Genomic DNA, 26986 nt, shown 5'->3' on the forward strand with positions numbered 1-26986 from the left:
TATGTTCTCATGCTGGGGCTCTCAGAAGTTTCCTATCTGCTGTGTATAATTATTTTGCTGTCATATGGCACTGGAGCAAATGAGACATGTTGGCAAGAAATTCTTCATTTTCTCTCATTTTCAGAGTGCCTATCTTTTCACTGGACAGTTGTATCAAGCAAACTGTATCGTGTAGAATATCCTTGATGCTCTCCTTGTCTTCCAAATAGAGAAGGAGGGCACCTAAAACATAAGTGTTGATACATCCTATTTGAAATGAGCATGTTTTAATTTCTGTCCTGAGAGCTGGTGTGTGCCTTCCCATTGTTTCAAATGACAATGAGAAGCATGTGGTACTGGTTTTATAGTTCTGTGTGTTGTCTAGCTGCCTTCCCAAAATATTTAATGTTATATTTTGATGTGCTGTATAGTAAGTGGGTTATCCATTACTATTAACATTCCTACCACAAGATGGTGTCAGATCAAACACATCTTGTTGTTTTCGTATGCATAGAAAATAGTGTTAGTATGCACTAGTATGTATTACGTATGTAAACCAAATAAACATGACCAACTATATCCTCACCCACAATATCTTTTCCTTTGAAGACATAAACAAATACAGGTTATGGCAATGGGCTTCCGCATAGCACCATCCTGTGCCAACCTATTCACGTATCATGTAGAGGAGTTATTTCTAACCCACCCAGAATCGCAAACCTCTCACCTGGCTCATATCCACTGATGATGTCTTTGTGATCTGGATCGAGGGTGAGGATACCCTGTCCACATTCCTCCAGTACCTCAACACCTTCTCCACCATTCACGTCACCTGGTCCTCCTCCACCCATCAAGCCACCTTCCTCAATGTTGACCTCCATTTTACATCAGTACCTCCACCCAAATCAAACCTACCAACCATCATCAATCCCCTCTACTTCGACAGCTGCCACCTGTTCTATACTAAGAAGGCCACAGAGGAGCATTCCCCTCAGGACTTAGTAACTTAGTACAACCCATGGCTGGAGCAACGGAATCATATTCTCCACTGTGGTTTCAACTACCTCTCGTTGTGGCCTGAAATGAGGAATATCCTACCAACCATCCTTCCCTCTCCTCCCACAGTGGTATTCCACTGGCCACCAAGCCTACACAATATCCTCGTCCATCCCTACACAACTCGTGCTCCCTGCCCTTTGCCTCATGGCTCATATCCCTGTAACAGACCTAGATGCAAGACCTGTCCCATACATCCTCCCACCACCACCACCACCACCACCACCACCACATTACATGAAGAACACATCCACACTGTTCTAACAGGAACAGCATGTGTGCTGCATACTGCACATCTCCTTGAGGTGACCTGAATTCTATGTGAATTTAGTTAATCACACCCTGCTTTATGAACCACAACTATCCACAAATTTTCTATTCAACTGTTTGCATATTTCAGTCTAAGATAACTTAGTATAGGTTTCTAAAGATACAGTATTTGCTTTTAGTTTTGATCAGTTCAGTATGACACTAAAATAGCTATTTACTACTGCCACTTCACAAAAGCTCAGCACTAGATATGGCTGATCTACATACTTTATTAATATTAATAACATAGTTTATTAATGTTAATAACATAATTATTAATGTTGAGTTCTGATTTCATGCAAATTGCCTGTGAATATAAGTAGAGACAAATTTTGCTAGCTACCATGAATATTAAATAACGGTCATATTACTGTCTCACTAAGCAAGAAAAAAGAAGAGACTTACCCATTATGAGCTAATGCATTTATCTGGTTTGTGTTAATATTAAATAGGCTTCACTGCCTTCTGTTTTAAATTTACTGCAAAACTGGACAAAGATATTTCTATTACGGAGTGAGAGATATAATCCATCCTATTGCCTATTGCTTAGCATATTACACAAGAACTTTTCTTGTGCTTTATTTGTATTGCTTACTTCTTCTCATCCTTCAATACAATAACTAAAATTAATATAATGTTTACAGGACAAATTCATTACTTCTGTGCTTCATTATCTGTTTTGGAGATTAATATTAAACACATTTAGTCTTTTATGGAAGCTGACTATAATCTTTGATCACTTAGTCTTTTGCTTGACACTTTACTTACTACTTAGATTACATTTTCTTTCCTATTACTATGATCTTAAGATTTTTTTCAGTCAAACTGAACATCAGGCAAGGAAAGATCACAAGCCTGGAAAAAAAAAAAACCACATATGATGCTCTGTTGAGAAAAGCTTGTCTATAATACAAGATGTTTTGTTCAAGGGCCCAGGTTCCCCAAGACACAATAACTAATGTTGTTGTTGTTGTTGTGGTCTTCAGTCCTGAGACTGGTTTGATGCAGCTCTCCATGCTACTCGATCCTGTGCAAGCTCCTTCATCTCCCAGTACGTACTGCAACCTACATCCTTCTGAATCTGCTTAGTGTATTCATCTCTTGGTCTCCCTCTACGATGTTAAACTACACAAAGTAAAACCAGATAGTTGACTTACCACCTCATAGTCTTACACCTGGCTATCCATGGAGCAAACAGCTCTCTCAGCCATTTGTCCTGACTGGTGCTACCTCTAATCCACTTCTCAGTCAAACTAATTCTGTCCAATAAGACCATTTTAAAAACATCCTGAGCCATTAAAAGGTACAAATGAACAGTATCATTACTTCTTTTAACAATTATTCAACTGTTTTTTAATGTTTCTGGTGGCCAGCCCACTCTCGCTGCTTGCTCCCTGGTGTGCAGCATTGCAACACTCTGTCTGGCTGGAGAACATATGTACATTCTCAGACTGCAGTCCCAGTGTACATCGTCTTTCTACAATAACTAATGTAGCCTATTCAAAAATAAACAGCTAGTGCTACCGTCACTTTATACCTGTATTTAACATGGGAAAACAAAGCTGAGCTGCTTCAGACATTGACCTGTTTGCACAAAATCCCACTGATGTTGTTGCAGATTGGGGCCAATCAGGTCCTGGTTTTCTGAAGAGAATGACACATTCATGCTTCAATTAAGAGTTCCTCCTGTAACCAACTTTTACTACTCACCTCGAGCTTGATTTCATTCTCTGCTGGGACAAACCAAAACTCTCACACCACTATTATATTCCGTAATTGCAACAAAATGGATACTGCTAAACAATAAGCTGCCTTCAATCTGACATAATGTACTCAAGACTCATTTTAATATCCTGCAAAAACACCAGAAACCACTCACTTACCTTAGTATTCTCTGAGCAGTAGTATGATTCTCGTGCTACAGAAACAAGTCAAAGCTAAGTTGATTTCTAAAACAGTCATCAAGGTCAGACAATAATGCATCCAAAGACATTTAATCAAACCAACAGTCTGTGGCTGAATTCCACCACACCACAAACCAGCTCTTTATGCCCCAGCATGTAATAGCTCTTAACAAAGTTACCAAATTTTCCACAATACATCATCTGTCAGGGAACCTCGATTCAATACATCTGCATCTACATCTACATATATACTCTGCAATCCACCATACGGTGCATGGCGGAGGGTACCTTGTGCCACAACTAGCATCTTCTCTCCCTGTTCCACTCCCAAACAGAACGAGGGAAAAATTACTGTCTATATGCCTCTGTACGAGCCCTAATCTCTCTTATCTTATCTTTGTGGTCTTTCCGCAAAATGTAAGTTGGCGGCAGTAAAATAGTATGAGTTAGAACCTTGGATAACTTTATCCAACAAATTGCACCTTTCTGGAACTTCGACATTAAACTACACAAAGTAAAACCAGATAGTTGACTTACCACCTCATAGTCTTACACCTGGCTATCCATGGAGCAAACAGCTCTCTCAGCCATTTGTCCAGACTGGTGCTACCTCTAATCCACTTCTCAGTCAAACTAATTCTGTCCAATAAGACCATTTTAAAATCATCCTGAGCCATTAAAAGGTACAAATGAACAGTATCATTACTTCTTTTAACAATTATTCAACTGTTGTTTAATGTTTCTGGTGGCCAGCCCACTCTCGCTGCTTGCTCCCTGGTGTGCAGCATTGCAACACTCTGCGTGGCTGGAGAACATATGTACATTCTCAGACTACAGTCCCAATGTACATCGTCTTTCTACAACAACATTTTTTCGTGCACAAAACCAATAACACAATAATAATTCAAAGTACTATCCATCATTACCTATCTTAACAGACAAAACTACGAAAAGTCCAGGTTGATATCTAAATGATGATACGTAATAAGTTTAGGCAATTCACTTGCCTGTAGTGTGCTACAACAATTTTGTCACCTCACAATCTTCTAGATTTCATGGACTGACCACCAAAAGATACAACACTACAAGATGCAAGATAAGCGCAAAATTACTTGTGGTTGTTAAGCATGAAAGTACTATTATTTTTAGTTCAGATACATTTTGCTGTTGCCAATGTAATCTGCATATATTGACGTGTTGTTCTGTTCTTTTAGTCCATTACCTTTTAGCCCATATTTCATTTTGTCACTCATATTTAGAATATTCATTTACAGGAGCTGTCTTTGGCCATAAAGGTTCCTCACCGACAGCACTGGAATTAAAAGCACGAGCCACCTTTACTCTTAGTCAGCTTCAGTCATTGTTGCCAGGGGTTCTCAACTCATGGCTTGGCAGCAGATACAAGGATGGGATTTTGACAATTTTCACTGCACTTCAGAGCCCACTTCTCAACAAACAGGTAACGTAAAAAAGACATCAAGATCAAAAACTTGAAGTTATAATCTTGTCATAGTGCTGGATTATAACGAACACAACCAATATTTATGTATAATAAACATAAATATTTAATGATCATATCAGACTTTTCAGTAGGGTAATTGTTAATAAGAATGTTATGTGCTGTGATCTCTTGAATTATAAATTAAAGAATAATTACATCTGAGATTAAAGTAGATATTGTTCAAAATGATAAAAAATCATAAAGTTCTCAGTGAATTACATAAATTACTTCTGAAAAACTTACATTTCTTAAATATTGAATTTTCAAATTGTTTTCCTATTTTAGATATCAGAAGATAGGCCAAAAAATAATTCAGTTTCTTGTAGTGCATTATGTATCAGTGCTTTCTGTTAAGATACATTCAAAACATTTTTGAAGCTTATGATGTGTCAGAGGGAGATGACAAGCTTAGCAGTGTGTCTCACCTACATCGTCTACTTCTTTTTCATATTCATCTGTATGATGATGATGAAGTCCCATGCTTCTTGACAGAGCATAGGGGAACGATGTGGGAGACCCGCACCACCATACTAGGCAAGCTCCTAATGGAGGTGTTTTGCCGTTGCCTTCCTCTGACCATAATGGAGATGAATGATGATTATGAAGATGACACAACAATACCCAGTCATCTCAGAGCAGGTGAAAATCCTTGACCCCGCCGGGAATCGAATTTGGGACCCCGTGCTCGGGAAGCGAGAACGCTACTGCGAGACCATGAGTGGCAGACATTCATCTGTATAAACAGAAACAAACCACTGCACTTCAGAAGCATTCGTTCTGCTAATGTATACTATGCAGTGTTACATCTGATGGTTATTAACACAATTCAGGGAAATTCAGCAGCGAAAGATTTTCACCAATACCTTTCCAGAAACGCAACATGGGTTCATGTACATTCCATGCAATGAAGACTGCCTATATGTGACACCTGTCTGTCACAATATTAAACGGTTCACAATTTTTTGCATGTTTCAAAGACTTGCAACATACGCTCTAAAATGTTAATTAGGGGCTGTTAATTTTGCAGGAGCGTACCATTTTGAACTTTTTTTTCATTCTAAAGGTTTTTGTAATTAAAGTAAGTAAAGTTTTGTATCCAGAATGAATCCTCCATGCTGCTGCAGGTTTGCACTGTTTTGAAACTCCCTGACAGATTAAAACTCTGTACTGAAGTGGGACTTGAACCATGAACCTTGCCCTTTTGGGGACAATGCTCTTACTGATGGAACTACCCATGTACTACTCACAACCCAGCTTTTCAGCCGTACTTGTACCAGTATCCCTGTCCTCCCATCCAGACTTCATGGAAGGTCTCTTGTATTCCTTTAAGTACTATCCTTCTTTCCAACAGCAGTGCTAGTCTCAAAAGATATTCAGGAGAACATCTACAAAATTGGGAGGTAGGACAGGGATACTGGTGGAAGTACAGCCATGTGGGCAGGTCATGAATAGTGCCCAGATAACTCAATTAGTAACTGTGTTGCCCACGAAATACAAGGTTCTAGGTTCAAGTAACGGTCTTGCACACAGTTTAAATGTGACTAGTATATGATTTCAAAAAACAGTTTAATTTGTCAGTGACAAGCACAATTATGCAATCATAACAAAGTCTGCAGCACTGATTTTGATATGTAAATATTTCACATTTTTCATGTGCTCTCCAAGATGACTGAATAACCAGAAAATCAGAGGTGACTGTCAATCGAATGGTTATAAGACTGGTGGTAATGTATGGCTCAGAAACATGGACAGAAGAGAAATTCCGAGAAGTTGGGAGAGGAAAATATTAAGAAAGATTTTTGGAGGAGTGAGTGAAGCAGAGCAATGGAGAATACAGTAAAATAAGGAATTGGAAGGGCAAAAGCTTAACATGGTTGGGCCATGTAGAACAGATGTCAAAGGATAGATTGTCAAGGTCTACAGAGGAAATTCAGGTGGCAGAAGGTGGAAAGGGAGACCAAAGAAATGATGGCTGGATGATGTAGAGAATGACTTGAGAAAGGTGGGAGCTAGAAGATGGAGGAAATGAGCAAAAGGTCATAAAGTATGAGTTGCAATCATTAGAGGGGTGAAGGCCTTACATGGGCTGTAATGGCTAGGAGTAAATAAGATGGCAGCACCCACAAAGACACTGCTGTCATTCCATCTTCCATATGCTCCTTCATCGACTGTTATAAATGTATAGCTGCCCCCAGCTATGACTTGAAGGTAGACAGAGAAGTATTTTTTGTAATTATAATATGCAGATTTAAGGATATTTCTTATGTAGATATGTTCATGCACACTACAGAATTTGTATGAATGCTCAAAATAGCTCACTGTTTTGTCAGGGCTTAGTTCCAAACACAAAATCATTGTGCCATCCAGTCCATTAATGTCTAGAAAAGGATGCTGGATTTACTATGCCTAAGCTGTCAGTCAATTTTTTGGCTGATGCCTGATGATGAGCCTGACAGACAGTGTGGTTCAAACTGCGTTCATGCTCTTAAGATGCGAAAGAGAGATGTAGAAACCTGGAATGGGGAATAGTGCAGAATGAAGAGTGGTTGAGCAAGATCTGAAAGGGAGAACACTTCTAAACTTTGTGTTATGCTTAGCAGCTAGCTGTAACTCTTCATTACAGCAGATGATGATGGCAATGATGATGATCATGATGATGATGATACATGCAAATGTGTGCTGTCAAATATGAAAAAGTGCTTTCACATCACATCAGTGTGATTCCCAATTGCATATAAGATGAAGAAGAACTGAAACATTACATAGTGACTCCGAACCAGACTTTAGTCACTATTGTGTGTTTTCTTCGATTAGTGTAGATTTCATTATTAAATCTATTAGTTTTGCTTCAAAACACTATCACTTTATGTTATTGATAGGTATATCTCAGATACTTTAACAACAGAAATGACAATGAGCCAATCAGAATTCAACTGTCCTTTTAATAATCAGTTTGTGGTCGATTTGAGATGTCAGTAAAAGAAAGGATCTTTCTTACTCGTGCTCAAAACAGAAGCTAATAACTTAATGTTAACATAATGCGCTTTGAATTACTACAGACATACTGTGTCGTACAAAGCGTTTATTACTCAAATTTTGACCCCCACCCCCCATAGACTGTGCTGAGGTGGGGTGGCTCAGGTAACTCAGAGATTCAGATACCCATACCATAGGTGTAACAACAATGAAGAGGTGTCTGCAGGGAGGCCAGACAAACATGTGGTTCCCGAAGAGGGGCAACAGTCTTCATCAGTATTTCAAGGACAGCAGTCTGAATGATTGCCTGAACTTGCTTTATAAAATTAGCCAACATGGGCTTGCTGTGCTGGACCTGTGAACAGCTGAAAGTGAGGGTAAACTAGTCATCATTTTTTTTTCAAGTGTGTGTAGTTTTTCTTTGTGGTTATATGATGATGTCCTCTTGGGTGAAATTTTCCAGAGAAAATAGTCCCACATTTGGATCTCTTGGCAGGAGGATATTGTCATCAGGAAAAACAAAAGTGACATTCCACAAGCCAGAAAAGATCACTTACTGGGGTATGGAGGTTAGAGAATTTAAAATGTGTAATTGATAGGTTGACATTAGATATAGAGGGAATTAGTGAAGTGTGATGGCAGAAGAGTAGGTCTAATAATGAATAACAAAATAGGAATACAAGTAAGCTGTTATAAACAGCATAGTGAATGCATTATCGTAGCCAAGATAGACATAAAACCAACTCACACCAAGTTTATGTGCCAACTAGCTGAAGAGATTGAAAGACTTATGATGCTATAAAAGGAATTGTTCAGATAGTTAATAGATAAGAAAACTTAACTGTGATGGGGGACTGAAATTTGATAGGAAGAGAAGGAAAAATAGTAGGAGAATGTCGACTGAGGAAAGGAATGAAAGAGAAACCTCACTGACACTACTTTGTGCAGAGCATAATTTAATCATTGCTGACACTTAGTTTTCGAATTATGTAAGAAGGTTGTCTGCATATGGAAGAGACCCTGTGATACTGGAAGGTTTTAGATTGGTTGTTTTATGGTAGGACAGATATGAGAGTTTCAAAGGGAACATTAGGCAAAGTTTGACTGAAACAGAGGAAGGGAAAACAGTGGAAGATGGATGGACAGCTTTGAGAGGCAACAGAGAATCAATTAGGTAAAAAGCCAAAGCCTAGTAGAAATCATTAAATAAAAGTGTGGTTTGAAAAGTTCTCAGAATGGAATAGAAACAAATTCACTTACATCACTGAAACTTTTTTTATTTTTCAATATAGTCTCCTTGTAGATTAATGCACTTGGTCCAACAGTGTTCCAGTGCCTTGATGCCATATCGAAAATGACTTTCCTCCAGGCCTGTAAAATTATTGTCAACTCCAGCTATCAGTTCTTTGTTTGAAATAAATCTGTCCACCAAAAAAAAATTCAGTTTTGGGAAGAGATGGAAGTCTGATGGAGTCATATCAGGTGAATAAGGCAGGTGTGGCAACAATCCATGCCTTAGTTCGTGTAATTCTACTTTGTCCATTCTCCTGTGTTTTTGATCCAGCATCAAGAGCCACACCCATCTTGAGGATAATTTTTTCATTTGTAATTCTTTGTTAAAATGTGATAGGTCTTTTCAGATGACATATGCCAAGCATGACCAATTTCACTCACTTTCAGTCGGCGATCCTCCATGACCATTTTGTGCACTTTTGCAATAATTTCTGAAGTAGTGACACATCTTGGCTGACCACTGCATGGATCATCATCTAAGCTCTCCCGACCAAATTTAAATTCATTTGTCCAGTTGGCAACAGTTGAATATGAAGGAGCAGAGTCCACCGGTGTATTCTGGAAATCAGCATGAGTGTCCTTTGCTTCCATACCTTTCACTACTTAATCACTCTATTCTTTCCATCTTCGCAAATCACTACACGGGAACAACAATAGAGCCACGTCTCTTCCAAGAGCACTGGCGTGGCTCGTGTTCACAGGCAACAGTCCAATGAATATCATGTGAATGACTCGTTGCACTAGTGCTGACCTCTTATGGTGATTCTGAGAACTTTATGAACCACCCTTATAACATATGAATGAAAGCACTTAATGAGACAGTAACTTTTAAAGATGGGCTTCATTTTTGGTGAATTCTGCCCTGAGTTAAGTGAAGTTGGCTGCTTACCTCAGGGTCAGAGGGATATGTAGCATGACCACTTCTGGGTTAGAGAATGGGAATGCTTGTCTTCCAGTACTGTCAACTCGTACTGAGCAGCTGGTGTGGTATAAATTTTCACACAAAAATAACATGGAATTGTGAAAGTGCGTTACACAGACAGTCACCCTCAAATGCAAGAAATGTGAAATTAACTTAAGGCTGTTGTAATATAACACATTGAGTACAAGAAAACACATTCAGGGTGCTTAGTAAATATTTGTGATCGTGTTTCATGTTGCATAATACATTTGAATATAAGAACAATTATTGTTATTAATCATCTGCTCAAGTAGCCAACACCACAACTTTGGTGTTAGAGAACGGTTGATACGAAGTGTTTTGAACAGTGACGACATTTAACAATCAGTACTTGAGGGCCAATGGCCAGCTTATCACTTCCTTACTATACTAGTCTGTTGGGGTTCATAACACTCCAGTTTATGTAGGTCACTAATTAATAATAAGATGAATACACAAATGGCCCAAGGTGCTGCTGCACAATGTCGGTATTGGCTCTTCAGCAACAAGGTTTAACGACCACTGCAGCAGGAGCATATAAGATTCTGGGAAACATAGATACCATGCAAAGGAAAGTTAAAGATACCTTTGGGGAAATGAGAAGCAATTTTATGAATATCAAGAGCTCTGATGGAAAGCTAGTACTAAGCAGAAAAGAAGGTAGAAGGAGTGTATAGAGGGCATCAACAAAAGTGATTAATTTAAGACAATATTATAGGAATGGTAGAGGAAGTAGACAAAGATGAAATGGGAGATTTGATACTGAGAGAAGAATTTGACAGAGCACTGGAAGATTTAAGTCAAAATAAGGCCCGTGAAGTGGATAAGATTCCGTCATACATATTGAGATCCTTAGGAGAGCCAGCCATGACAAAACTATTCCACCAACTCTGAATATCTGAGACAGCCAAAATACCCTCAGACTTCAAGAAGAATGTTATAATTCCAGTTCCAAAGAAAGCAGGTGTTGACAGATGTGAATATTATTGAAATATTTGTTTAATAAGGCCTGGTTGCAAAATACTGACACATTTTATGTACAGAATAATGGAAAATCTGGTAGAAGCTGGCCTTGGGGAATGATAATTGTGGGTTCTGGAGAAATGTAGGAACACACGAAGCAATAGTGACCCTATTACCTTTCTCAGAAGGTAGGTTAAAGAAATCCAAATCTACATTTACAGCATTTGTTGATTTAAAGAAAGCTTTTGACAGTTTTGACTGGAAGACATTCATGAAATTCTGAAAGTAGCAGGGATAAAATACAGGGAACGAAATGTTAATACATGTTGTACAGCAACTAGACTGCAGTTATGAGAGTACAGGGGCCTGAGAAGGGAAGCAGTAGTTGGCAAGGGTTTGAAATATGGCTGCAGCCTGTTGCTAACATTATTTAACCCTAGAAACACCAAGTTATTTTAGGTTACACGGAGCACCAGCCAAGGGCAAATTTTGCCCGTGTTACAATAAGTTGTAAATCTTGTAATTTGTTGTAATATGTATTTATTTTATGTAATTCTGTTTCCATTGAGATATTAGTTTAACAGGAAATAGTGACAACATAATTGAAAGCTTAATTTTTTAACACTCATAGGGTGAATATAACAACCAAGAATGGTCAAATCTTGGTCAATGAAAGTTTGTGTAAACAAGATAAGAAGGTTTGTAATTGAATACAAAGGCTGTCTAAAGTTTCTATGCACTCTTTGATCTATTAACTGAATAATACAGCTTTGTTATTGAGAGAAAGTTTCAAAAACAAAAATGAAACCACTTGCTAAAATACATGTTATTGTACATTGAAAACTCTCGGAAGACTCTTTTCACTTGGAGAGAATATTTTCACTTACAGATGACAGTTACCTACCTCCTGCACACAAAATGGTTGATTCTGAATGAGTCTTACACAGATGGTGCCCACAGCTTCCACATGTTAACTTGGTTTTTGTAATGTTGTGTCTTGCTCTCTGGTTACTTGCATTCTTCAAGTATAAGTAGCACCTTGCTTTCCTAGTTGGTTCTTCATTTCCAGCAATTTTGTTTGCCTCTAGTTTCTTTCCTAGGATCTCTCCCATCGTGCAAATAATAGGCAACTGGAGTCCTTTCAAATCCATGGCTCGCTCTTCTACGTATGGTTTCAAAAGTTCATAGCCTAATTCATGGAGATACAGTTTTCTGGCGTTTGGTTTCCCTTCATTCCATTTAGAAGCATTCATCTCGAACAGTGTGTGAGTTAACTGCAGCTATATCAAGTAGGCTGTAGAACATTGACAGTGGTCATCTTCTCACACCCCTTTCTGTAGAGTATGTCCTGACCATTTGATCAATGGTATCCACTCCTCCCTTAGTGGAATTATAGTACAGGCTTATGTGTGTTTTCTTTTTTGGTGTATCAACTTCTACTCCTGCATTACGATGTTGTGCACACATCATCAACAGATTTTTCTTTGGTTTTACCTTTGTGATGTAATTATTACTGGTGGCTTCGTAGAAGATGCGAAATTGGAGGAATACAGCTCTCTGCCTGCTATCGTCTTAAGTTCCTGCGGTACATGTTTTCTGTTTGATTTGAGTATCCCAACCAATCTAAGTTTGTAGTCTTGATAGAGAATCTCCGCCAACCCCACAGAAGTGTAGAAGTGGCTAGTTGTGACATTGTAGCCTGTATTCTTTATTGGCTCCACCAGTCTCTCCACAATCTCAATAGGACGTTGTTCACTGGCAGGTCTACTGTCTTTTCCAGCATACACTTCAATTTTTATTATGTATCGTTCAGTTGCACTACAAAGCATTCTGACTAATATTCCATACTTTCCAGGTTTGTCTTTGAGGAAAACTTTCAAAGGACAACGACCTCTGAAAAGACACAACATTTCATCAATTGTATTGTCAGGTCCACTTCTGAAGTACCGTGGGAATATTCCATTCAATACTTCAAATACTTCACGCAGCGGCACAAATTTGTCACGTACACGTCTTTCTGACCTGGTGCCTTTATCAACAAAGCGAAGAAATGTCAATAGCTGATCTAAGCCACATTCGAATCTAAGCCACACCTGAAAAATGAGACTCTAAATCAAGGGAAAAAAAAATTTCCCGAATCTAAGCTGCACCTGAAATTTGAGACTCGAAATTCAAGGTGAGAGAAAAAGGTAGCCATTGCTATGCGTCAGGCGCTCCGTCCATATTTATACGGGTACCTTTCCTTTTTCACATGCTTCGTCTGGTTTGAATTGATTGCTTATTTTTCTTTGATCTGATAAGTGCCGTTCTCTTTGTTATAGGTGTTTACGTCACTCTAAGCTGAAAATACATTACTGTATTGTGCCATGCATTGTTTGTCACTTTCTGATAATGAGTGTTTACGGCCTGTTGCCGCTCGCCGCATAGCTTGCTTTTGTGCTCAGTACTGCCGCTTACAATTAAAAAAAATGAGATTTTCACTCTGGAGCGGAAATTTGGTAGAGCACTTGCCCGCAAAAGGCAAAGGTCCCGAGTTCAAGTCTCAGTCCGGCACACAGTTTTGATCTGCCAGGAAGTTTCATATCAGCGTAGACTCCGCTGCAGGGTGAAAATCTCATTCTGGAAACATCCCCAGGCTGTGGCTAAGCCATCTCTTCGCAATATCCTTTCTCTGCAAGGTTCGCAGAAGAGCTTCTGTAAAGTTTGAAAGGTAGGAGACAAGGTACTGGCTGAAGTAAAGCTGTGAGTATGGGGCGTGAGTCATGCTTGGGTAGCTCAGTTGGTAGAGCACTTGCCCACGAAAGGCAAAGGTCCCGAGTTCGAGTCTCGGTCCAGCACACAGTTTTAATCTGCCAGGAAGTTTCATATCAGCGCACACTCCACTGCAGAGTGAAAATCTCATTCAAGGCAGACTCATGTTTCCTATATTGTTGGTTTTAGGAATATTGTTGTTATCGTTGTTGTTGTGGTCTTCAGTCTGAAGACTGGTTGGCTGTAGTTCCTCACACTATTCTATCCTGTACAAACCTCTTCATCTCCGAATAACTACTGCAACCCATATCTATTTGAACCTACTTACTGTAATCATTCCTTGGTCTCCTTCTGCAATTTTTACCCTCCACACTTCCCTCTAATACTAAACTGAAAATTCCTTGACCTTTCAGAATGCATCGTATCATCTGATCCCTTCTTTCAGTCAAGTTATGTCATAGATTTTTTTCTCTGCAGTTCCATTCAGCCCCTCCTCATTAGTTACATCATATTGTCGCGTAGAAGAAGGTGTAATTCGATAAATGACAAACACTAACTTCACTTAACGAAGGTTTATTCAGCACTTGCACATACAAGAGCTCGAGCGAACTGCCTCTGGCCGAAATTTCAATTGTACAGTCCAGGTGAGTTTTGAACTCATGACCCTCCTTGCAACAGTTTAGTATCATAACCACTACACCACATGCTACTCAGCTTTTTTTGCAACCGTATTTCAAAAGCTTCTATTCTCGTCTTGTCTGAGCTGCTTATTGTCCATGTTTCATTTACATGCAAGGCTGCACTCCAGACAAATGCCTTCAGAAAAGACTTCGTAACATTTAAATTTTTATTCTGCACTAACAAATTTCTCTTCTTTAGAAACAATTTTCTTGGATTGTCATTCTACATTTTATGTCCTGTCTACATCAGCCATCATAAGTTATTTTACTACGCAAATAGTAGATCACATCTACAACTTGTAGTTTCTCATTTCCTAGTCTAATTACCTCAGCATCATGTTGTGATCTAAATCAAATACGCCTACATTCCATTACCTTTGTTTTGCTTTTGTTTATGTTGCGCTTATATCCTCCTTTCGATACTCTGTACATTCCATTTAACTACATTTCCAAGTCCTTTGTTGTCTCTGCCAGAATTACAATGTCAACAACAAACCTCAAAGTATTTATTTCTTCTCCCTGAAGTTAAATTCCATTTCCAAATTTCTCATTGCTTTTCTCCACGGCTAGCTCAATGTACAGATTGAATAATATGGAGGATAGGCTACAACACTGCCTCACTTCCTTGTTAGCCAATGCTTCCCTTTCATGTCCTTTAATACTTATAACTGCCATTCAGCTTCTTTACAAGTTGCAAATAGCCTTTTGCTCCCTGTATTTTTCCCCTGCTGCCTTCAGATATTTAAAGATTATATGCCAGTCAACATCGTCAAAAGTTTTCTCCAAATCTATAAATACTGTAAAGGTAGGTTTGTCTTACCTTAACCTGTCTTTTAAGGTAAGTCATGGCGTCAGTATTGCCTCACGTGTTCCATCATTTCTCTGGAATTCAAACTGATCTTCTCACAAGTTGGCTTCTACCCTTCTACCAGTTTCTCCATTCTTCTGTAAATAAACTGTGTCTGTGGTTTGCAACCATGGCTTATTAAACTGATAATTGGTAGTATTCACACGGGTCAACACCTGTCTCCTTTGGAATGAGAATTATTACATTGTTCTTGAAGTTATAATATTCATTCCACCTTGCAGCTTCCCTTCTTTGCTTAGTACTGGTTTTCCATCTGAGCATCTTGATATTCATACAGCTGCTTCTCTTTTCCCCAAAGATCTCTCTAATTTCCCTAAAGGCAGCATCTGCCTTTCCCTAGTCGGGCACATATCTACAACAATACATTTGTTCTCTAGCCATTCCTGTGTAACCATTGTGCACTTTCCATCACTCTCCTTATTTAGACATTTCTGTTCATTTTTGCCTGCTTCTTTTGCTCCTTTTTGTATTTTCTCCTTTAATCAATTAAATTCAATATCTCTTAATAGAGGGAACCATTCCACATAGGAAAAATATATCTAAAAACAAAGATGATGTGACTTACCAAACGAAAGCGCTGGCACGTCGATAGACACACAAACAAACACAAACATACACACAAAATTCAAGCTTTCGCAACAAACTGTTGCCTCATCAGGAAAGAGGTAAGGAGAGGGAAAGACGAAAGGAAGTGGGTTTTAAGGGAGAGGGTAAGGAGTCATTCCAATCCCGGGAGCGGAAAGACTTACCTTAGGGGGAAAAAAGGACGGGTATACACTCGCACACACACACATATATCTTTCCGCTCCCGGGATTGGAATGACTCCTTACCCTCTCCCTTAAAACCCACTTCCTTTCGTCTTTCCCTCTCCTTCCCTCTTTCCTGATGAGGCAACAGTTTGTTGCAAAAGCTTGAATTTTGTGTGTATGTTTGTGTTTGTTTGTGTGTCTATCGACGTGCCAGCGCTTTCGTTTGGTAAGTCACATCATCTTTGTTTTTAGATATATAAATTCAATATCTCCTGTGATATGCAACAATTTCCACTAGGCCTAGACTTTTTCCCTATTTGATCTCTGCTGTCTTCACTATTTCATCTCTCATCACATAGAAATAACACTCTGTTTCATCATGTAGAAATAACACCCTATATTTCCACAGTTCTATTTTAATACAATATAAACCAGTGTCTTTCTTCTTCTTTGTAACTTTTAGAGCTTCCGTCAGTTAACTTATATCACCATCATCCAGGTCTTTCATGTCATTTAGTTCAGCTAATGTCTGAATTGCACTCTTATCACACCATAATTTTTTTGTAGTAGTCTATCCATCCCTCATCTCCTATATTATTGACAAATGTACTATCCTTTTCTTGTGCACTGAGTTTGTTAATCACTTTAAACTGATTGTATTGCTAATAAAGCATTCTCATGATTCTGCATATAGTTTACAGGTTAAGTGTTTCACATTAAGTCTTTCCTCCTTATATGCATTATAGCTTTCATTTGTGAGATTATTTATGTACAGGTTGAAAACTTCTTGTTTTTCTTTTATTGCTGATTCCATTTCTTGTTTCCAAATCCTTACTACTCATTATTTCCTGTGTTTCCATTTCTTCCCCTGTACCTCATTAGTTACTGTTGTTTTAAGTTTTTTGATTCTTCTTCCAAGTCTTGTACCATTTCCAAATTTGCTAATGTTTTTATCATCTGAGCTTGGTATAGATCTCTCATACTGCTATCTTCCAAAAGGTACACCTTAAAAACTTGTTGTTCCTTTAGTTACCTAGTTGCTTTCTTTGATGTTCTCCACTTCACGTAGATGTCAGTTATTGACACTGATAAGAAGTAATCTAATCCAATATCTTCTTCTTCATAAACTGTGGTATCTCTAACCTTTTCAGGAAATTTCTCATTTATTATTGTATAACATATAACAGAAGTATATAGTGTTGCTAGACAGCTAAATTTGTATATGTCTTTCTTCCTAAATAAGCTATTGGTCATATTTGGATGAGTACAGGAAGCAGATCTTGTAGATTTTTATTTACATGTGTTTTCTCCAAATGTGCCTGATATTTTTGGAATTGGTATATTTCCAATTGTAGCATTGAGATATCTCATGAGTACAATTGATTTTTATTGTATCTGTTTAATGTCATTTGTGATTGTTTATCCAAGGTTTTGCACTTGTCAGTTTTGCACTCTTCAGGGACATACGACACTATTATTGTTAAGAATCCTCTTGGACCTTTCATTCCTACCAGCAACCTGCTTTCATTCACTTATTCATTGGTCAGTATTTCATCTTACAATTTTCTTCGAACATAGACGGCAACACCTTTACTTGCTCTTTGCTCCTGTTGTACTCCACTGTAGGTCATTATATAGTCATCTACATATTTCCACATTTTCTCCTTTGTGTCTGTAATTGCCAAAAAATCTGTTTCCTTTTCATTCAAATGTTTATCTAATTCAGTGTCCTGTCCTTAAGAGCAATTCCCCTAATGTACCAGCTGCAACTTTCCAAGTTTCATTAAACCATTTCCTCTTATTCCCATTATTGCCCGTGTCATATCACAGTAATCTGTCTCCTCTTTCTGAGGATAATTGAATGCTGTAAATATGTTTATTGAGTCCCTGAATGGGACATTGGTCCATCACATCTAAGACTGGTGAGGGGGCTGCTATCTCTGAACTTTACCGGCCACTGCTTGTAACTCAACTGGGTGAGTATGGTACAGCATTGCTGTGCACTTGCTGCTATGGTTATATGACCAATACTTGGTCGACAGAGCCTCACCTGCTAGGCAGTGTGCACCCTGTGCAGGTGAGGTTGATAACTGGATGAGAGAATCCTGTTCGTATCATCAACGCATTTAATTAGTAGGAAGTCTTTCATGAAGTTATTTGTTTGGAGTGTAGCCTTGTTTAAAAGTGAAAAGTGAATGATTAGCAGTTCAGACAAGAAGAGAATAGAAGCTTTTGAAATGTGGTGCTATTGAAGAATGCTGAAAATTAAAGGAATGGATTGCATAACTAATGAGGAGGCACTGAATTTAATTTGGGAGTAAATAAGTGTATGGCACAACTTGACTAAAAGAAAGGATTACCTGATAGGACACATTCTGAGACACCAAGGAATCATCAATTTGGTTCTGGAGGGAAGCGTGGGGGCTAAAAAATTTTAAAGGCAGACTGAGAGACGAATAGGATAAACAGATTCAAATGGATGTAGGTAACTGTAAGTGGATTGTACAGGATAGATTAGCATGGAGAGGTGCCTCAAACCAGACTCCAGACTGAAGATATTATCATCATCAACAACAACAACAACTCACTGTGGATACTGCATATCTCAGATGATAGCATTATATTTATGTATGGAAGTTGAATTTGAGATTATTCAGAATGACTTGTTGTCACCTTCAGAGAATGACAACAACAGCAGCAACCAATCTCATCAGTGTTTCAAATTTCTATGAAGTAAAAAAAATCATTTATCTCACCTGTCATAGAGTTCTCTTATTTACATATTTGAAGCTGAAACGAGATCATTCCTGCGTCACTAATTTGTACAATTTCGAGCAGGAGTTCAGTGTAATTAAGTGAATCAAAAATGTGTTTGGCAATAGTGATTTCTCCTTCTTCCATGGCCATAGTCTTATTATTATTATTTCAACAAATATGGAAGTTAAAGAAATTTTCCACATAGTGGAAATCTTTGTGTGTGCCCAATAGGAAAATGTGATTAGCTTTCAGAGAGTGATTGAAGGGGCTCATATAACACCTGCTGCCATATTCACTACAGACATGAGATCGGCAGCTGTTTCTAAGACCATTAAAAATAGGAGGTGGTGGGAAAAGCTGCAGTTGGAAGGGATAAGATGTGCACTGTTTGTTGCTCACTCAACTGATTTTTCATAGGTTTTATTCTGACAGATCAAAGTTGATACTCAACATTAGAACTAATGATAAAATCTGAACCAGCATTCAGCTGTATCTTGTCAGGGAGGTTCATTCCAGTCCCCCTTGCTAATTTGTGAAAGCTGCAGTTTGTGGCAGACAACCATCCTCATTATGAAGAAGAATGTGTGATGCAAGAAAACAAAATTGTGTGTGCCACCAGCTCTAGACTGAGCAGAAACTTTTATAGCATATGAAATGAATACTCGGGAAAAACTACTTTGATCATTACTAAAATAACTGCTATGTGTAGAAAGTACGAAATTACGCTTTTTTACTTAAAGCCAGTATTACCGTATCAAATTTTTTGACAATATTGGTTTGCCCAGTATATTTGACATAACATAATAGGAAACTTCTGTCAAATGTTGCCTTTTGTCAAATTCATTTAATTAAATCAAACAATGGAAAATCCAGAATGGAATATAACAATATTAGAGAAGGAAAGTTGCTACTCACCATATATCGGAGATGCTGAGTCACGATAGCCACAACAAAAAGATTCACGCAATTATAGCTTCCAGCCATTAAGTCAGCAGTAGACACACATACACACACGTTCACACAAACACAACTCACACAAACGTCTGCAGTTCAGGCAACTGAAACCACACTGCTGTGTGGTTTCAGTTGCCTGAGACTGCAGACGTGCGTGTGAGTTGCATTTGCACAGTGTGGTTTCAGTTGCCTGAGACAGCAGACATGTGTGCTTGTTGCATTTGTGTGAGTGTGTGTATGCGTGTGTGTATATGTGTCTGCTGTTGACAAAGGCCGTAGTGGCGAAAAGCTATAATTGTATGAATCTTTTTGTTGTGCCTATCACAGCTCAGCGTCTCTGCCGTGTGATGAGTAGCAACTTTCCTTCTCTAATATTATTTAATTAAATCTGTCTTCTGACCTCAAATTTGATCAAAGAAAGTGATCGTCTTCTGTTTACTGCAAGGACAAACTTAACTTCATTAGTTAAATGTTATCATTTATTTGTGTATTTTGCCTCCAGCAGCTAATGGCCATTTAGCCAGCTAAATGTACATGCAGTACAAAACATAAATTCAAGACATAATAGTAATACAACAAAGGGCTTCAGAAGCTCACTGTTGATTGATATCCATGTAAGATATTTTACCATAGGTTTAATGTACTGTTTATAAACATGGATATAGCATTTCTGAGGTGCGTATCCTGCTTCGTAATGTGAGGAACCACTTTGCTGAGTGCATAGTGGAATGTACTCTTGCCATATGCAGATAATTTTTATACAACTTTTCATTCTCAATGTTGAACCCTAGTAACAAATTTGTTGAGTGCTTTTATCATCTCACTGTGACACCCAAGGCTTCACTCAAGTATGTTTCCTTTTTTTTCATTCTTCTTCCAAATGTAAACGCAAGGTCCATAGGAAAATAAGGTTAGGCAGTAAGCATTCTGGGAAGCTGGGATGCTGACTGACGCTGTGACACCACTATGGAACAGTGTCTGCCTCAAAAACAGTGCTATAGCATGCAGGCCGTGCATGTATGCAATGTATTTGTGGTATGTTTTAGTCTCTACTGGAATAATGAAATGTAAATTGTTATTCCCATATTGCTAGAACATTATTGCTACAGTCTGTAACTTCTACAAATTTTAAACAGACACTGCTGACTTAAAAAGATTCAAGCCCCTATCGAATCAAACCATCCGAAAATAAGTGCACAGTATAGTCTACATTTAAAGTTTTCTGTCGAAAATAAATGCAATTATCCAAGTTGCCTCAAAGGAAAAGTTTTAACAAATAAACAGAGGTATACAGCTAATGCTCATTTTCATTTTGTATGTATCACAAGCTTAAAACAACTTCAGTTAATAGGTAGACACTGTCGTGTACATTAGATCAATAACTTTTTGATAGCACTGCAAAATGCGATTTTACTTACCATGCCTACTATTCAACAAAGCTAGGAAGTAAGTCAAACCTTGGCACCATCAGTCTTGAAATCTTGCTAGGTAGTTGTCAAACAAATGCTGTCAGAGGACCTTCACTTCTGTCTCTAATCTAGGTTCATACAAACTTAATTTCTGAAAAATACTGTTGATTTGTACCCTAAGGTGATAACAAGTGCCACTTCTTTGCTTTGCAATGGTGTGCTGCCTCTGTCTTCTTTGCCTTGTCTTTTGATGACAGCCAGAATAGTCAAATAAAAATTTTCATTCTGGCATAAATTTTTATTGTTTCTGGGTGAACAGTAGGGAAACACTCAGAAAGTATAGCACACTTTTCCTGGACAAATTGTTGTGTCCTTGGATCTGGGAAAAAATTACTTCAAGTTTGCTAGCTGTTTCAAGCCAATTTTTTGAGGGTACAAAGAAATCCCTTCAAGAAATTATGCCCAGCCATCCACTTCATGTGTCCTCTAGCTTCTTGAGTAATGTGCCAGTGGATATGGCCAGTGATCTGTCATGCTGTCTGCTCCAGTATGCTATGTATCCAGTAAGATAATTGAATCCTTCGACATTGCAGTCAGAAGCCAATCTGCAACTGCGAGATCTAGGTCTTCGCTCTTCTTCTGTCCTTCAGCCATTGCCAACGCCTCAGACATATGTGGCTGGATGCTGCCAAACACTGTTGCAGTCACAAATCTTCCTTCCTCACCTGGCTCAACAGACAATGCATTTGAAAGAGGTATACAGCTGGTGTCCACTCCCAACAACAACGGTCTTATCTAGCTCTTTACCACAACTGGTGATGGATGATCATAAAAATGTTCAGGGCCTCTTGGAAGGGAAAAATTCTCCAGACAGGCCCAGAAGTAACCGAACAGTTTTGAAGATGCTTTGAAGAGCCAACATGCAAGTTCTTACAGCATTTATAAAATTTATGTAGGCATTGTTCTTGGGTCCGTACCAAATCCATAGGCTAGTGGTTTATTACTTTCGTGACTCCTTGAACTGAGCACACTGAAGAACTCATCTGCCATCAGTATGAAATCACTGGTGTGTCCTTCTTCAGGCATTAAATAGCGAATTGCCTGTTCAGTTGTTTGAGATAGTAATTGAGCTGCTGGGCACACTTGCTGTTGTTCTCTGCCCTTCACTGTAATTTGTTACTGAGATAACTAAAGCTTATATTTTTATCTCGCTACTGTCCAAAATTAACAGTTTCTCGAACATGGCTTTTGTAACTGCCTTGTTTTCCAACGTAATGCCTTGATCAAATAAATGGATCTTCAAGAGTTTTAGCAAATGTGGGATGCCAGCAAAGACCCACAAACACTTCAGAGGATCACTTGGGTGCAGAAAACAAGTGTTTTTGTGAGTAATGCCAAACTCTTTCCAGACAGAAGTATTCTTTGCACTCATGTCTGCTACTACAGCCATGACAGCAAAGAAAATACTGGCCAAGGAAACAATTATTTTGGTCAAGAGTGCCACTGTCATTTGAATATCAAAATTGAAGTTGATAGGATGCTTCCAGGTCGCAAACAACACTTGCACCGTAAAATGAGGACATTTCTATGGGGTCCAAGTATCCTGTCATCTTGCTGATCATAACAAATTCTGCTATCAGTGTTTATTTCATCAAATGACAAAACACAAATACATTCCCTGTCAATCAGTATTCCAGCCTGCAATTTCATCATCACTAAAACATCCTTCAAAATTGGCACTACTACTGCAAGGCAAATTACATGATGGAAATGCATCACTCTTCAGCACTTATTTCCATAGTAAATTTAGCCATTCCAAACACAATTCTGTGTCATAATCAGTGTCTTTAAATGGATGAGAACATATTCTATCATATGCAACATTCACGGCATCTTTTCTGTGGCATTTCAACAGCATGAAGTATGCTGTTGAAATACATGAAGCTTAAGTTCCATTCCTTTTGTGTTGCAGTTGTTAGAATTACAGCCAATGACAGTACAACCTGGCATTGTGTACACACACTAAAAACACTTCCAGTTGCAAATCACTCCCTAGATGAAAGTAACAACACAAAAACGACAGCACTCACAAAAAAGCACAGCCTCCAATGTACAAGTATGGGCACAATGACAGAAACATACTTGCTTCTGCACAGTGCTTTCTGCATTTCTGCACCCCCCCCCCCCCCCCCCCGCCCCCACCCCAGTATAAACACAGTGTAGTTGTAGTGAATACAACTGCAAAGCATGGTAACAAGTCTTCATTGGCCATTCTGAAAGAAATATGGCAAAATATTTGATAACAATGTAATACTCCTTTTTGCTCCACTAGAAAGATCTTTGTAAAAGAAGTATGATAAACATTCAATCAAATGTCTTTCTCAGAGAAATTTGATAGTTTAATACCAGCCTAAGGGAATATTTAAAGAAATGTACTTTTCTTAAAAATTCCAACTGTGCACTGAATTGGGACCAAAGTACTTTTAAAGTTATATTTTACTAGTCAAGCTTTCCAAATTCACAGTGCATAAATTATGAAGAACCGAGATCAAGCAGAAATCCTGCCCAAAAACAAAGCTTTAATTTATTATAAAGATACAACTCTTTACAGAGTTCTTGAAGTTAACCTTCCTGAGAAGTTAAAATTGTGTACTGGACTGGGGCGGAAACCCAGACCTTTGCCTCTTGTCAGAATCACGTCTGGGAACACTTCAAGGACCAATTACCTCTCTAGTGGTTGAGACAGTAACATACTACCTGTTAAAGGCAGATACCAGATTCAAGTCCTAGACCGACAGACAGTTTTAACTTCTCATGCAGCTTTACTTAAAGTCCCTCATCACCGCAGAGCAAAAGTTTTTATCTGATTGTTCATAAATTTATAATTAGTTATAAGTCTTTGGTCAGTTCCCAAGTATATATGTAGCCAAGTCATTTTTCCACCTAATTAATTTTTCACGCCATCTTCTCACTCTTTCTAGAAAATTAACATATTTCCATATTTTCGTACACTAGAGTTGTGAACAATAGAATCTGTATGTAGAAGTAGACAATTTTTCTGCACCTCTTACAAATATGTTAACTCCAATAAGTGTAATAAAAATTGTGATTTTTTGCATATATTAAAACTGAATGCTTCAAAACAAAGCATAAAACTGTGAATACTCAGTAACAGGCCTCCTGCTTGTGTAACGTGTTATGTACAAAGCAAGCGCATAAATCAATAAATAAATGTACTATACTGAAAATGTTTTGTGTTGATCAGTAATCCCAGATATATTTCACTAACAGCGGGGCACGCCTTTATGCTGAGAGCTGACACCACCACCACCTTATTCTTCATCTTCTTCTTCTTCATCCTTTTATTCATATTCTTGGAACACAAGCCTCTCTATCTTCTCCGGTTTGCACACCACCCCTCTGTTACTACTCTGGACCAGTCTTCTCCTCTCTTCAGAATGTTGCCTTCCACTCCTTTTAGCTACTTGTTCCTTGTCTCCCCCATTCTCTTCATATGCCCATTATATATGAATCTAAGTTCCTCAATTTTCTCTTGTTGGAGTTCCTAGTGTGTTAACTCCAAAATCTTTTCGTTTCATCATTACTTGCTTTTCCTTCAGTTTGTTGTACTTCTCTTGGTTTGCCAGCTTTGATTCTTTCCTCTTTTACTTTGCATTAAATTTTTCCAGAACACTGTTTTCACAGTTCACCTGCAGACATTTTTCTCTCCCCTTTTGTTCATTCCACTACTAACATTCATTTTCTGCTCAATCACTTTTGTAGATATGTATGTTCATATATCCACTCCCCCTTTTTTTTTAATTACAAAAACCATTGTTTATATCCTCTCTGTCAGTCTACAGTGTTTTAAATAATAAACTGTTATTTTATTGCAGCTTGCATATACTCTTCTGGATATTGTTGCTTTAGAGCTCTTTCCTGAATGCCTGACTGGAGAGCTGTCACCTCAACCTATGGAAAAATAAATATCACAAGTATATTGAATGAAACATTCCACTTTCTGAGACTGCTCATTTTGTTGCTGGTGACTACAAATGTACCTTTGAAAGGTAATCAGGAGTGTTGCATTTTCCATGCAAAACAATACTGAGATGATGTGAAAACAATGTTCTTTTGCATTTGCTGTCATATAATTAAATACTATAGTTCCTTGCCATTTGGATGAGTATCAGTTTACGTTTATTTTGTTGACAAGTACCTACACACCAAAGTTTTGGAAGCATTTATATTTCAGACTGGTTGTTATTATTGTTATATATTTGCAGAGAGAATATTTGTTGTTATAATAGTGTTAATCATAATGTTCCAGAAACTGTTGATCTTAAAAAATTGCTATAAAAGGCATACTATTGAATTAAGTTTGAGCTTTTTGCATGCAAAATTTGTTATTTATTACTGTTTTATGTAAACATCTTACCTACGTAAAAAAATCAGTTTATTGGAAAATCTAGCTCTTTATATAGTTTTTATATGAATCTCTCATTTTGTTTCATGCAGATATTTATTGACTGTATAGGAAGTTATTTTTTTTTAAAAAATATTTGTTACCCTTTGACCCTGAGTCCGCTATTTCTGCATTTTGCCGTTTCTACTTTGTGAAATTAGAAAGTAGTTATATAAAAAATTATCTTCAATAAAAATGAACTTTTATTTTTTACTGATCAATTTTTATTTTCTAATTTCTCATATTAGATTTTGCATATACACATAGGAAAGAAATGAAGGAATAAGGGTTAGTGTGTGTTTGAGTACTTTAATCAGAATTTTTTGTTTAATGGGTTCTGCCATGTGATATGTTCCTTAAACAACCCCAACATCACATATATAGTGTCCTCAATGACTAACAGAAACTCTTCAGAGCATCTACATTACCCAATGAGAAAGTTTAGTGTACCAGGTGTACCAATATTCATTATTCCACTGATATCACAATGTGGACTGTTATAAAAAGTCTAGAATTCTGGAATTGTGAGAGAAAATTCTGGTTCCAGAAAGATACATTAATGATAGTAAGATGCAACATTATTTTAAACAGAGGCAATCAGCAATAATAGTTTTGAGGAAAAAAACTTAATATGAAAATATAATAGTGGAAAATCCTATATGAAATAGAAATATTGGAAGAAAAGACTTCCAGGTGGATAAGTTACTTCATCCCTATGGTTATGTGTATGTTCAGCATTATTTGACCTATTGTGTTGTCTGTGTGAGGGACATTAAACTAAAGTTGTACCTGAACAATCCAATCATTGCAGTGATTGGCTATGAATATTCGGTTAATGTGATTAGGGTTGGCTAGCACAAAATTTATGGATCAATTTAAAAGCTTCATTTTCTAATACAGTACCAGAATTTAATGGAGTTCTGTCACCAGAACAGTAAGGAAATTCACCAAAAGCTTTACTGTAAACAAACACATGTAAAATACATGCAGGCATTGAAGGAATCTCGGACGGGAAGGAATCTCGTTTGGTGTGCATCCGCACTGAAGAGATCATTGGCTATCTTCACTGTAATTGTATATATGTGGTGTCTGTTCTTTTGGACGCACACACACACACACACACACACACACACACACACACACACACACACACACACACACACAGCAAGGAGGAAGGCCAATGATCTCTTCAGTGCACGTGCACACCAGACTCGAAACGTTAAGGGAATCAGTGAAATGCCATGAGCAATGAGAATAATGGGCAAGGGTCGTACCATCGTTTTTAAGTTTCCCCAACCTGACCCCAAGGAAGAAATTAATAGTTTCAAAAGCTAGGATAATATCATCACTTTTGTATGGGGTATCCCATTTATCTTGGCACCTCGAATAACTTTTTGTCCAAAAGTAAAATTTAAAAAAATGTATCAAGCA

General features: G+C 37.9%; 1 protein-coding gene across 2 annotated transcripts in view; it reads left to right on the forward strand.

Annotated features, from left to right (window-relative positions):
* LOC124595492 (sorting nexin-14-like) overlaps nucleotides 1-25563 on the forward strand; it is a 197820-nt gene extending 172257 nt beyond the window's left edge. The window contains exons 18-19 of one of the 2 annotated variants that reach the window (XM_047134255.1): nucleotides 4523-4707; nucleotides 24987-25563. In XM_047134255.1, coding sequence (XP_046990211.1) covers nucleotides 4523-4707; nucleotides 24987-25076 — 275 coding nt within the window. In that variant the 3' untranslated portion in view covers nucleotides 25077-25563. The remainder of the gene's footprint in view (nucleotides 1-4522; nucleotides 4708-24986) is intronic. The other variant, XM_047134256.1, reaches the window with a different exon arrangement.
* Nucleotides 25564-26986: the final 1423 nt, after the last annotated feature.

The sequence above is a fragment of the Schistocerca americana genome, chromosome 2 (genome assembly GCF_021461395.2).
Source record: "Schistocerca americana isolate TAMUIC-IGC-003095 chromosome 2, iqSchAmer2.1, whole genome shotgun sequence".
NCBI lineage: Eukaryota > Metazoa > Arthropoda > Insecta > Orthoptera > Acrididae > Schistocerca > Schistocerca americana.